Raw genomic sequence first — 13,307 nt, forward strand, 5'->3', positions numbered from 1 at the left:
AAAACAACATCCTAAAAAACCCACAAGGAATCCTGAAGCTTATTCTGCATCCGTTTTGTGAGAACCTACCCTCTGGACTCTACATATGTTTTAATTCTAGTGACCAAAGACAAGCAATACAAATACTAATACTAGACTCACTACTAGGGCAGATGCACACGACAAAAGTGGCACACACGGACGCTGTATGGATGGATCCGTTTTCTATTGAGTGAGAGAAAACGGATCCGTCCCCATTGACTTGCATTGTGGGTCATGATGGAAAGAAAACCGGTTTGCTCTCCGGTATGAGAACGGAACGGAATGCATTTTGGAGCACTCTGTTCTGTTCAGTTACATTTTCTCCCAATTGAGAATGAATGGGGACAAAACGGAAGCTTTTATTTTCCGGTATTGAGACCCTTTGACGGATCTCAATAACGAAGAATATTAACGCTAGTGTGAAAGTAGCCTAATCACTCTGGGGAATACAACATCCATACGTGTACTTCTGTAGAAAACCATATGGGCCCACAGTGTGCCGTATGACAGATCTGCAGAACATGCAAACTTCATCCAGCCATGTGCATGAGCCCTTATCATGTCCACAAGAACAGACTCGTGTGCACACAGGTTTTCTTTTTATTAAGCTGCTTCACTATATGATCTGAAGATTATAACACTTGAAGAATACCCACCGCCAACGAGATGGAAGCCAATGTGTGTGATGACCAAGGACATATCTCCCCAAGGACTAGAAGCATCACAGAACAGAAAGAAGTGCACAGAAGTAAAGTAACAGAATCGCGTCTTGTCTGGGGCTTTACCGCCCATGCACCACGAGAATCGCCTGCTGCTCTTTGGAGGTTTGACCTTTGAAGCTATTCCTGTATAGTGGACGTGTCATCTTCAGAACTGAGGGACAGGTCTCATTACTGGTCTTACAAAGTCTTTGGTTTACAAAAAGAAAAAAAAAAATCCAGTGGTAAACAGTTTTTTTTGATCCCTTTATGTATTATAAATGGCCTGTCGTGAATAAGGGCACAGTCTTTGGTTGTCAAATATTAGGGACTGGGCTTGGTGGTGTTGATCTGATTCACACATGGTTCTGGTGTAAAGGCAGTATCAGAACATCGTATGTGAGGTGTCAATATTACCTCCAATCAGCACCAAACCCTAAAAATGCTAGAAGAAAATAAACCGTTTTCCTACAATTGGTCGTGTACATGCTACAGTTGACAATGTCCAAGTCCCTTTCTGTTGATACATTTTGAGTAGATTTTCTATAGAGTCGTTTTCGTTGAACTAAAGCAGCTTAGCAGTACAGTAATACTGACAGACGGCATCTTACACTATTGGTTTAACACTGAGGTGAAGGCAGAGAACATTGATGTAACGACACAGAGACGCAGGAGACAGCAGCCGGGGGTTTATGTCAGGCCAATTTCTTCAAGGACGCTTCGTGGTGTCTCTGCCTCCTGTTGAGGAAACACAAGATGTGAAGGAATCAGTCCCAGACTGTAACATAGTGCAAAGTCCACATTACATTCCTACATCCAAGAAAACAAACGCTCTCTACTTGTTCAAAAGAAAAAAGACTGCAAAAATCCAAATACGACACTTGTGAAATGGGAAAGAGACCCTTGATTCATGCCATTTAGGGCTCGTTCACACGACCATATGGCTTTTTCAGTGTTTTGTGGGCCGCTTTTAACAGATCCGTTTTTTGTTTCCATTTCTGTTCCGTTTTTCCGTATGGCATATACAGTATGCAGTAATTGCATAGAAAAAAATGGGCTGGACATAACATTTTCAAAAGATGGTTCCGCAAAAACAGAACGGATATGGAAGACATACGGAGTACATTCCGTATGTGTTCCGGTTTTCTTTTTTTGCGGACCCATTGACTTGAATGGAGCCACGGAACGTGATTGCGGGCAATAATAGGACATGTTCTATCTTTGAACGGAACGGAAAAATGGAAATGGAATGCATACGGAGTACATTATTTTTTTTTTTTGCGGAACCATTTAAATGAATAGTTCCGTATACGGACCTCAAAAAACGGTCCGTATACGGAACGCAAAAAACATTTGTGTGAACGAGCCCTTACTGTGATAATCTACAAATACAATACGATACATTACTCTGCAACCTGCTGGCAAATACTGGTACCACACCCTATTACAGCTTTGTTTCATTTGTATGGGGTATTACTGTATTTTTGGAGGAGTCATCTGAAACCATTCCCCAATTAATTCACACACCCATACATCTTGGAGTTGCATAGTGCCTACTCATCAGATCTCCCTCTCTTTCATACTACAAACTTAAAGGGGTATTCCCATCACAGACAACGGGGGCATATCACTAGAATATGTCCGCATTGTCTGAAAGGTGCGGGTCCCACCTCTGGGACCTGCACCTACGCCGAAAACGGAGCAGGGAAAATCCATTTCCATCAGCCCCATAGAAATGAATGAGAGTGGTGGCCGCACAAGAGGGGGCTTGGCGGTGGCCGGACCAGGGTCCTCCAGCCACCACTCTCCGTTCTCGGCATAGGTGCGGGTCTTAGAGGTGGGACCTGCACCTATCAGACAATGGGGGGAATATCCTAGCGATATGCCCCCATTGCCTGTGATGGGAATACCCCTTTAAAGAGTTTTTCTGGAAATAATGAGATTTTTTTTGCAGATCGTGTATGCTCATGTAGTTGTCTACCTCATGTAGGTCTTTCCTATGCTTTTTTTTTCAATTTGGACTCTCCTGACCCATTTTCACCATGTAGACAAATCACTCTGGTTTCCATCCTGCATGTAGCACTTCCTGTTCCTGCATCCAACCAATGATGCACTTCTCCTTCCTCCACTGCCACAGGTACAGCACTGCCCAGCTACTTTATAGCTCCTCGCACCCAGCTACACACTCCTCTACCACTGCTCCGCCCATGGACATAACATCACAGGAAATAAGAAAGAGCTGCATGGACATGGTCATGTGACCACAGCCCAGCATGCAAGATAGAAGCAATAAAGGTAAAATAAATACATTAGAAAATTACAGCTACCCTCAAAAATGATTATTTTAAAGGGTGTTGATGCAAACCAGAAAACCCTGGAAACACACACCACCTAAGGCATCTTGCACACAGCCGTTGTGGTTCCGTTCCGTGCATTGGGGACCACAATTTGCGGTTCCCAATGCACGGGCGGCGGCCAGAACGGATCCAGACCTATTCAACTTGAATGTGTCCGTGATCTGTCCGTTCCGCAAAAAGATAGAAACAAGTTTTTTTTTGCGGAATGGAAACACGGATCGGAACCCCACGGAAGAACTCCGTAGTGCTTCCATGGGGTTCCGTTCTGCACCGCAACTCCGGATTTGCGGACCCATTTAAGTGAATCTGTTCGCATCCGTGATGCGGAATGCACACGGCCGCTAACCTGTGTATTGCGGAACCGCTGTATGCAGCCCCCAATACGGCCACGGGAGCACAATGGCCGTGTGCAAGAGGCCTAACTCTTTGGAGGAGGCTCTTCAGTGTCTACTACTCCTCTACACTCTTATATGGTCTAAGTCCTAAAAAGGTAATAAACTTAGCAGTTTTCTTCCTATACCAGCTCTTGATTAAAGGGCTTGCCCAGGATTTTGTTACTGATGGCCTATCCTGAGGATAGGCTATCAATATTTGATCATGAGGGTCTGACACCCCAACAATCAGCTGTTTTAGCGTAGCTCCAGCAATGGAAATACACAGCATCATCCATTGTGTCATGGATGGAGCTGATTACTGCATCACCGCTCCCATTCAATTCACTTTGCCGAAACTCAGCAGCATTTTACAGAACCAGCAAAGTGTGTGTTTAGCAATAGTGATGGACGAACATCGGCTGGGACGGTTCGCGAACGCAATCAAATGTTTGCGAACAACAAGTTTGCGGCGGGTCCCATTCACTTTAATGGCAGGCGAACCTGGAAAACCTTCAAGTCATATTTGCAGCCACAAAATACTTACTAGAAGTGCACAAATAGTCCCATAACATGGACAGTGACATACCAGAGGGGGGTCTATGACAAAAATTCCCACCAAAAATACCGTCATGGCTGTAAATGTTGGCACCCCTGACATTTTTCAATGAAAAATGAAGTATTTCTCACAGAAAAGTCTTGTAGTAAAACACGTTTTGCTATACACATGTTTATTCCCTTTGTGTGTATTGGAACAAAACCAAAAAAGGGAGGAAAAAAAGCTAATTGGACATAATGTCACACCAAACTCCAAAAATGGGCTGGACAAAATTATTGGCACCCTTAACTTAATATTTGGTTGCACACCCTTTGAAAAAAATAACTGAAATCAGTCGCTTCCTATAACCATCAATAAGCTCCTGACACCTCTCAACCGGAATTTTGGACCACTCTTCGTTAGAAAACTGCTCCAGGTCTCTTATTGGGAGGGCGCCTTTTCCCAACAGCAATTTTAAGATCTCTCCACAGGTGTTCAATGGGATTTAGATCTGGACTCATAGCTGGCCACTTCAGAACTCTCCAGCGCTTTGTTGCCATCCATTTCTGGGTGCTTTTTGACGTATGTTTGGGGTCATTGTCCTGCTGGATCTCGGATGCAAACCCAGCTCTACAGTTCGACCCAAAATCCGTTGGCAATCCTCAGATTTCATGATGCCTTGCACACATTCAAGGCACCCAGTGCCAGAGGCAGCAAAACAACCCCAAAACATCAATGAACCTCCACCATATTTCACTGTAGGTACTGTGTTCTTTTCTTTGTAGGCCTCATTCCGTTTTCGGTAAACAGTAGAAAGATGTGCTTTACCAAAAAGCCTTCAAACGGAACTCACAAGCGGAACCCCAAACGCAAGTGTGAAAGTAGCCTTAGTGTGGCGCACACAGACAAACAATGCAAAGACTAAGTGAACTTCTCTACTTTTTATGTGTGATTTGTATATTGCACACACCTGCTACTTGCCCCAGGTGAGTTTATGTCCAATTTGTTTTTTTATCTCCCTTTTTTGGTTTTGTTCCAATACACACAAAGGGAATAAACATGTGTATAGCAAAACATGTGTTACTGAAATACTTTTCTGTGAGAAATACTTTTTTTTCTTGAAAAATTTCAGGGGTGACAACATTTACGGCCATGACTGTATGTATTTTAATCAGGGGCCATTTTTATGCGTCTTAAAAGGGAAATTCTCAAAAATGTGCCCTGCTGGAGCCTAGATAAATTTAATTTCAGGCCACAGGATTACGGGCCCTAAAAATTAGGCATTAACCTGACATAAAAAAACTAGTGATTATGTGGCTCGAGGTACATTTTGCGGTCAAAGGATACAAATTTTACTGTAGCCCACTGGAGTACTGGCCCCAAATGTTAGGCATTCACCGTACAGAAAAGATCAAGTGATTATAAGATAAGATGCCTTTATTGTCACTGTACAATACAATGAAATGTTGTTTGGAGCAATCCTAGATGTCATGGACAGAGGAACAAGAACTGACATTTAAACTAAAGCATTACACTAGAAACAAACAAAACTATTATGTGGCTAGAGGTATATTAGACGGTCATTGGATAACAATTTTACTGTAGGCCAGTACAAATACATGTCAAATACATATGTTTAAAAGAAATAAAAATATAAAATTGGATTAAAAACATGGCTAACGAAACCCCCCCTATTGAATAAACCCCAAATGATAATAGGTGAAATTCGATAACACATGGTCATCACAGGTGTTGAAGTCCTCCGAGGCCCCAACAATTAGGCATTCACCGTGCAGAAAAGATAAAGTGTTTATGTAGCTGGAGGTATATTAGACGGTCCGTGGATAATAATTTTACTGCAGGCCAGTGGAGTACAGGCCCCAAACATTAGACATTCACCGTACAGAAAAGGCAATTTATGCCGCTGTATTTACATAAGACAGGGACCATTCTTTGTTCTGGGTGGTGGCGGATATGTGTGGGCTGGCATGAGGAAATTCAATTAAACGTGGTCGTCACAGGTGCTGAATTCCTCAGAGATCCATGCCTCATTATTTTTAGAAATGTGAGGTAGTCCACACTGTTGTGAGCTAGGCGAGTGCGCTTATCGGTCACGATCTCCCCTGCTGCACTGAACGTCCTTTCGGACAGGAAACTCGACGAGGGGCAAGCCAAGAGTTCCATTGTGCCACCTCTGGCCACAGGTCAAGCCTGCACACCTAGTAGTCCAGGGGTTCCTCGCTTCTCAGAGCGTCCACATCGGCCATTAACCCGATGTAGTCGGGCACCTGTCGGTCTAGGTGTTCCCTGAGGCTGGATCCGGAGAGCTGCTGTCCATGGTTTGGCTGCAAGAATGATCTCATATCCGAAGTGACCAACACATTTTCAAACCGCCCTCTTCTGGCATGCGCGGTAGGATTGCTACCCGCACTTGTTTCTCTGTGGGTGGAAATTCTTCTGCTAGCGCCCGCAACAGCAGAATTCAGCATCTCTCGCAGCAAGGACTGAAAATGCTGCATCAAGGACTGAAAATGCTGCATTCTGACAGCCCTCTGTGATGCTAGTAACATGTCCGCCATTTTGTGTTTGTACCGGCGGTCTAAGTTGCCACCCAGTACTAGTCCTTGCCCTTTAAGCTTTTTATACAGGGGTCCCTCTTCAAACACTGGAGCATGAAGGCCACCATTTGCACTAAATTGGAAGTGGTGGAGCGCCCTGGCTCCTGCTCATCGTACAGGAGAATGCTGTCCTCAATCTCCTCCCCCTAGCCACGGACAACACCCAGGATACCAGAAAAGTTTAAAGTCTGCTCTTCTTGCTACTCCTCCTCCCCCTAGCCATAATCCTCCTCTGACTCCTCTTCAGACTCCTGCTGACTTGTCTCAGATGGAGTAGCGCCCCCTGGGAATTCATTCAACATTGCGACTTCCTCATCTTCCAGCTCCTGTTCCTCAACGGCTTGATCAATGACACGACGCAATGCAAGCTCCAGAAAGGAGGCGTAAGGTATGATGTCACTGATGGTGCCCTGGCTGCGACTGACCAGTTTGGTAATCTCATCAAATGGCCGCAGAAGTCTGCATGCGTCGCACATGAGCAGCCTCTGGTGCGGTGAAAAGAAACCAAGCTCCCCAGAACCTGTCCTGCTGCAGAGTTTGTACAGGTAGTCGTTAACTGCACGTTTCTGCTGAAGCAGCCTATCAAGCATATACAAGGTGGAATTCCAGCGCGTCGGTGTCACGGCCTTTGGTGTGCGCTATGACACGGTTGCCGTGCATGCTGTTGCCAGCGGAGCATGTAGGTGCCTCCTCATTTCTCCTTGGGCCTTCCCTGTCTGGTGCCAGAGGGGTTAATTATCGAGCTGGTGGGGATTTAGGTGTGTTCTGGGTGTGGCCACAAGGTTTATATTACCTGTGGCTTCCAGGCTGGAGCTCTGCTCTTTTCCTGGGTGAACCTGCCCAGTCCTTAATGGCCACCTTGTTGGACATAAATTGTCTTCCCATTCTATCCTCCATGTCCCCCTTCCTTCCCTGTGTTGGTGTTTGGTTAGGGTTTATGTGCAGGGTGTGGTGTCTTGTCTTGTTGTTGTTTCATGTCTGGTCAGTATTTGTCCGTCATGTATGCAAGGCGTACCCTGTTTGTTGTGCCTCCGGAAGGGGGTTCCATGGTTTTCCGGAGCGGTGAACCAAAAGTCAAGTCTGTGAGCTGTTGCTGGAGTGCTGGTTCTTGTGTGTCAGTTCGTACTGCATTCGTTTGGTGTTTGGATTGCAGTACGTTTTTATGGGTTCCAGTTTACCTTGGTGTGGTCTTCTGTTGTGCCGTCCAGCAGCTGCAGCAGGTAAGTTAATATGCCTTCCTGGGCTCTTGGTTCAGTGGTTATCCCCGCCACTGGATACTTACCTGCCGTTCCACTTGGCTTCCTCTCTCCGCTCTTGGAAGAACAGGTAGTCTCTCCCCTGCTCCTATGTGAGGGATTATCAGGGCAACTGAGGGTCCTGGGTATGAGCTGTCCTACCATCCAGGTCCGCTCATACGGTGAGGAGTTAAGGCAAGGATTAGGGACGCTTTAGGAGGTGACTTGCTCCCTGCATCCTGGCCTAGCTGCTTCCCCGCATATGTTATATCGTACGGTGGGGTTTTTTCTTCAACCCCCACCGTGACAGTCGGGCTGTCACAAATCAGACGTCTGACGGGCAAGTGGTGCCGCCGCTGAATGTCAGCAAGGCGAGCCATGGCCGTGTAAGATCTTCTAAAATTGCTAGAGATTTTCCTAGCCTGCCGCAAGACGTCCTGGACCCCGGGGTATTTGGCAACGAATTGCTGCACGACTAAGTTCAGGACGTGTGCCATGCACGGCACGTGTGTCTTTTTGGCTTGTTTCAGCGCAATCAGCAGATTGGCACCGTTGTCGCACACCACTTTACCAACTGTCAAATTGAGCAGGGTTAGCCACTGATCAGCCTGTGACCGCAGAGCTGAAAGCAGTGCAGGACCAGTGTGGCTCTTGGCTTCCAGGCACAACAGCCGCAGCACAGCATGGCAACGTCTCACCTGGCACATCGAATAGGTTCTGGGGAGCTTGGGGGGGTGCAGCGGAAGTGGTGGGAGCAGTGGAAAGGAGGAGTCAGTTGAGGAGGAGACGGAGGATGGAGTAGGAGAAGTAGAGGCAGGCCTGCATGAAATCCGTGGCGGTAACACCAAATCCACATGGGTGCCACGGGTTGCATGCTTGACAGCCGTCAGAAGGTTCACCCAGTGGGCAGTAAACGTTATGTACCTTCCCTGCCCGTGTTTGCTAGACCACGTGTGTGCAAGAGATACATTCACTTGCCGCTGAACATGGCCATATAGCTCTGGGATGCCCTTCTGGGAGAAATATTTCCTTTCGGGGACCTTTCATTGCGGTGTGCCAATGGCAACAAATTTTCTAAAGGCCTTTGAGTCCACCAGTTTATTTGGCAGTAGTTGGCGGGCTAGCAGTTCCGACAAGCCAGCGGTCAGCCGTTGGACAAGAGGGTTATCTGGCGTCATCAACTTTTTACGTTCGAACATTTGGGCCTTAGAAGCCTGCCTTTTGCCAGATGAACGTGACGACGGCATGATGGAAGGTGGAGTGGAGGACAAATGGGAGGAGAGAGGAGAAGACGCAGGACGTCTGGAGTGTGGCTTTGTGAGTTTTGACGGTGTTGCTCCCACTGGGCTCAGTGATGGGAGGCCAACGGGTATATCACACCAGTTGCAATTAGTTACTCCAATAGCGTTTGTCCCTCTATCTAGTTGCGGTATCTCAGCAGAACGCACACAACTGCTGCACAATACAGATGCACTATAATATACTTTCTATGTTAGAAAGTATATTATAGGTATATCACACCCCTGCCTCAATATAATATATTTTCTATGTTAGAAAGTATATTTTAAGTATGTCACACCCCTCAGTATGTCATACATATCGATAGCACACCTATACCAGTCCTTAAAAAGTCTGTCCCTGCTCCACACAGCAACCTCTCCCTACATTGGCAAAAAACAGAATGTAAAATGGCTGCCAGATCGGGATTATTTATAAGGTAGGGGGGGTACGTCCATGTGCTGAAACAACTCAATTGGCTGTCCTGTCCCACCTGATGGATGTGTCATGGGTCAAAGTTCTGCACAATGCAAAAGAATATGGCGTCGGCGGACATCGCCATATGTTCGGCGAATTCGCCGGGCGAATCGCAAGGTCATCTCTATTTAGTCATTCTCATCCATACCCTACGAAAAAATATATATAATGCGGAAATTGACCTGTGGTGCAGCATTTACTGCAGCATGTCAAGTTATGCTGTGGATTTTCACTGCGGATTTCACTATTTGTATTGCAAATCAGCAGTATTTCCAAAACAAAATCTGCACCATTTGGTGCGTTTTTTTTTCTGCTGCGGATTTTTTGCTGTAGAAAATAAATCTACAGCAGTTCCACAATGTGGGGGTCTCAGCAACTGGACACCCATCCATCAAAAAGTTCTGACGTGTCTCTATGACAATAAGGGTCAAAAGAGCTGAGCCGAAGACAGGATCCTAGTGGTGGGTCCAGGCAGCGAAGCGTTTACCATATAAAAAGTCAGGGGACAGGAAGCTTTATAAGAGAAAGATTTAGCTCTGACAGCTATAAAAAGAAATTCCATGACGTGTGAACATACGCTTTGGGCCCATATTTTACGTAGAAAAATAAATTACCTGTAAGTTTATGAGGATAATTTTCTGAAGTTGTTTGCTCTGTATGGCCTGAAAAATATTACTGGGTTGCTACTTATGCATATTGCACAATGGCCGCTTGAAAAAATCTCTAAAAATTACTTCTCACCAGGCGTCTACTGTTCCTGAATTATGATGTTCGGAATTCATGTTTGCAGTACTACCCGAGTGTTCGGGCTTGAAAGAGGAGTGATTGGAATAATCAGCAGGTTGAGGACAGTGTATGGTGGCCATGACATCTACAGAGTGCGCCTCCAGAAAAAGTGGACTATTGTGATTTACTGTGTAGCCATAACCCTGACTTTTCCTCACAGAACTGGCATATACATCTGTACAGAATAGAGATTTAGCTGAAATCAAAGTGTTAACATCAAATTCCTGAAATCCAGCTTGTCGGGGGGAATAAGTTTAGGGTGAGATGGGCTTTTATCTTTCTAATCCTAACAGAGGAATAAAAGAGTCTTTGAACTTCTCTAGTGGATTATGGAGACTATTAACCCAGTGACTGTGTCATGTGCTCTGGAACATAAAGGCTCTTTATTTCTGACAAGGTTTGTTTGAACTACTGAATCATGATATTCCGAGAAAGGGGCAAGAGGATATTTCTGATCTTCAAGAAATGGTTCAAAAACATATGCAGAAATCTTTTCCTAAAGAGATCTTTCAACTTAAAACCACACCAAACAGGGCCTTCCTTCTGAGAAAGCAGAGATCAGCAATACACCTGCCCTGTCGCTGAGCCAGTCATGAAATCAGACTTGTAGGGATGAGATGTGATGGTCTACCTGTCCATATTCCCGCATATGTTTGAGTAGTTTAAGTGCAGGCTCTGCAGCCCAAATCTTTATAGAGGTTTGCAAATTCCCTCTGGAATTTTGCTTCCTTTTTCCATCTGCAATGCCAAATGTGCATTAGAGATGAGAAATTTTGAGCTACATGAATGGCATATCTCTGATAGAGAACACTAATCAATATGACATCAGGAAGTCCACTAGCTATAACAATCAATAGATAGAGAATGTGGAAGAGAAATGCACACTGCATGGTTTTGTAGCGTTGTATTTCAGTGGTTCTTTCCCTTTAATTCCTTGTAATGTAGCTGGTTAGTGGTACCACGTGCTAGGCCACATTCCTGAAGTCTGAAGTAACTGCACATGCGTATTGTACACTGAAAACCTTTAGGAGGTGCTAGGAGTGGACAGGAAGATGGAAAACATCTAGATATGTAATAAAAAGGTTAGCTCCATTGAAGATATCAGGGTAAGATGTGTCGTGCTGCCACCACCTCTCTTTGAATCATATGGGTGTCGGCCAGGTATGTTAAGAACTGGTCGATGGGGAGCTCGCTCATTTGTTGATGACCTTAGGTGACTGTTACTTACTATGTATGTTATGTTTTGTATATATGTATTTTATCATAGTTTAGTAAACCTTTTATGCATCGCAGTGTTAAGCATATTTATTCCTGGATCTCAGAAATTAAGGATAATACATTGGTCAACTGTATAGACATCCCTTCGCATTGTGGGTTTCACTATTACTATTACTACAATTGCTAACAGAAACATGGCAAGAGTACCAGCATACAGCCATCAAATCTCCATAGAATATACGGTAGATTTACTTTAGCAGTAAACCTCAGTGACCCTAAACGTTGCACAGACATGAAATACCACCTTCAAAACACAAGACTGAGATCACCATGTCTACTGTGTTGTAAAACACACTATGGATCATGGGTTTAAAGAATCAAAATTGAAGAGATTTTCCACCCAAAACTTGGATCAGTTTCTCCACACCAAACCCATTAACCCCTTCAAGACCAGGCCTATTTTCATGTTTACATTTTTGATTTGTCCTCCTCATGTTCGAAAAGCCATAACTTTTTTTATTTTTCCGTTCACATAGCTATATGAGGGCTTATTTTTTGCGGGACAAGATGCATTTTTTTAATGCCACCATTTTAATGTCACCGCACAAGAATTAAAAAAAATATATATTTTAATAGTTCAGACAGTTTCGGACGCGGCAATACCCATTATGTTTATTTTTTTATTGTTTATGTAAGTTTTATATGTAAAATTGGGAAAGGGTGGTGATTCTAACTTTTAAAATAGTGTTTTTTTTTAACTTTATTTAACTTTTTTTATTTATTTTTTACAGCAGTTAGCCCCCATAGGGGCCTCGTACATGGGATCTTTTGATCCCCTCTCCTATTCACCATAATAGAGATCTATTATGGTGAATAGGATTTTTACACACTCCATTCTGTGCTATGCCCTCGTGCATAGCTCAGTATGGAGAAAGCCATGGCAGGCCTGGATCGCTTCATCACGTCACAGGTGCCGCGATCAGCCTTGATCGCGGCACCTGAGGGGTTGAATGGCAGGGGCGGCGCAATCGCTGCTTCCTGTTAGTACAGCTGGCATCCGGCCGCACTATCACACAGCCGGCAGATTGTGCGTATGGAGCGGGCTCACTGCAGAGTCCCGCTCCATACATCCCCTGTCACGCAATGACGTACCTGTGCGTCAAAATGCGTGAAGGGGTAGAAACATGTCTTTGTCTTTTGTGCACAGGGGTACACACATGATAGAACAGGAAAGTGCTTTTCCTATACTGTTGCCACAAAGTTCGAAACGACAATTGTGTAGAGCGTTCTCTCAGATACATACAGTGGCGTAGGGATAGCCATAGCAACCATAGCAGTGGCTATGGGGCCCTACGCCACTGGGGGCCCGTCCCGGACTGCATTAATTTTTTTTTTATTTTTATTTTTTACACAGCCGGGCAGCCATGTGGGCGGGGCTTGGGCGGGCCGCGGCTGTAGTGGGCGGGGCTTGGGCGGTCCGCGGCTTGGGCCTGGCTGGGGGGAAGCCAAGGAAGCAGAGGAGTAGTCAGGTCAGGACTGGAGTAGGCGGGCCCGAGGCGCACTGCTGCACGAGCAGAAGATGAGGTAGGCCAGTGAAGGGGGCATCTGTGGAGGACACTGGGGGGGGATCTGTGGAGGACACTGGGGGGGGATCTGTGGAGGACACTGAAAGGGGGGGGGGATCTGTGGAGGACACTGAAGGGGGGGGGA

General features: G+C 45.3%; 1 protein-coding gene across 5 annotated transcripts in view; it reads right to left on the reverse strand.

Moving 5' to 3' along the window:
* Window positions 1–603: 603 nt before the first annotated feature.
* Window positions 604–13,307, reverse strand: part of AP1S2 (adaptor related protein complex 1 subunit sigma 2) — a 123,246-nt gene continuing 110,542 nt past the window's right edge. For all 5 annotated transcript variants that reach the window (XR_006388124.1, XM_044283728.1, XM_044283726.1 and 2 more), the window contains one exon: window positions 604–1,457. Coding sequence is in view for 3 of the 5 variants with exons in the window: in XM_044283728.1 (XP_044139663.1) it covers window positions 1,410–1,457 (48 nt within the window). In the remaining 2 variants the exon portion in view is untranslated. The remainder of the gene's footprint in view (window positions 1,458–13,307) is intronic.

Source organism: Bufo gargarizans, chromosome 3 (genome assembly GCF_014858855.1).
Source record: "Bufo gargarizans isolate SCDJY-AF-19 chromosome 3, ASM1485885v1, whole genome shotgun sequence".
NCBI lineage: Eukaryota > Metazoa > Chordata > Amphibia > Anura > Bufonidae > Bufo > Bufo gargarizans.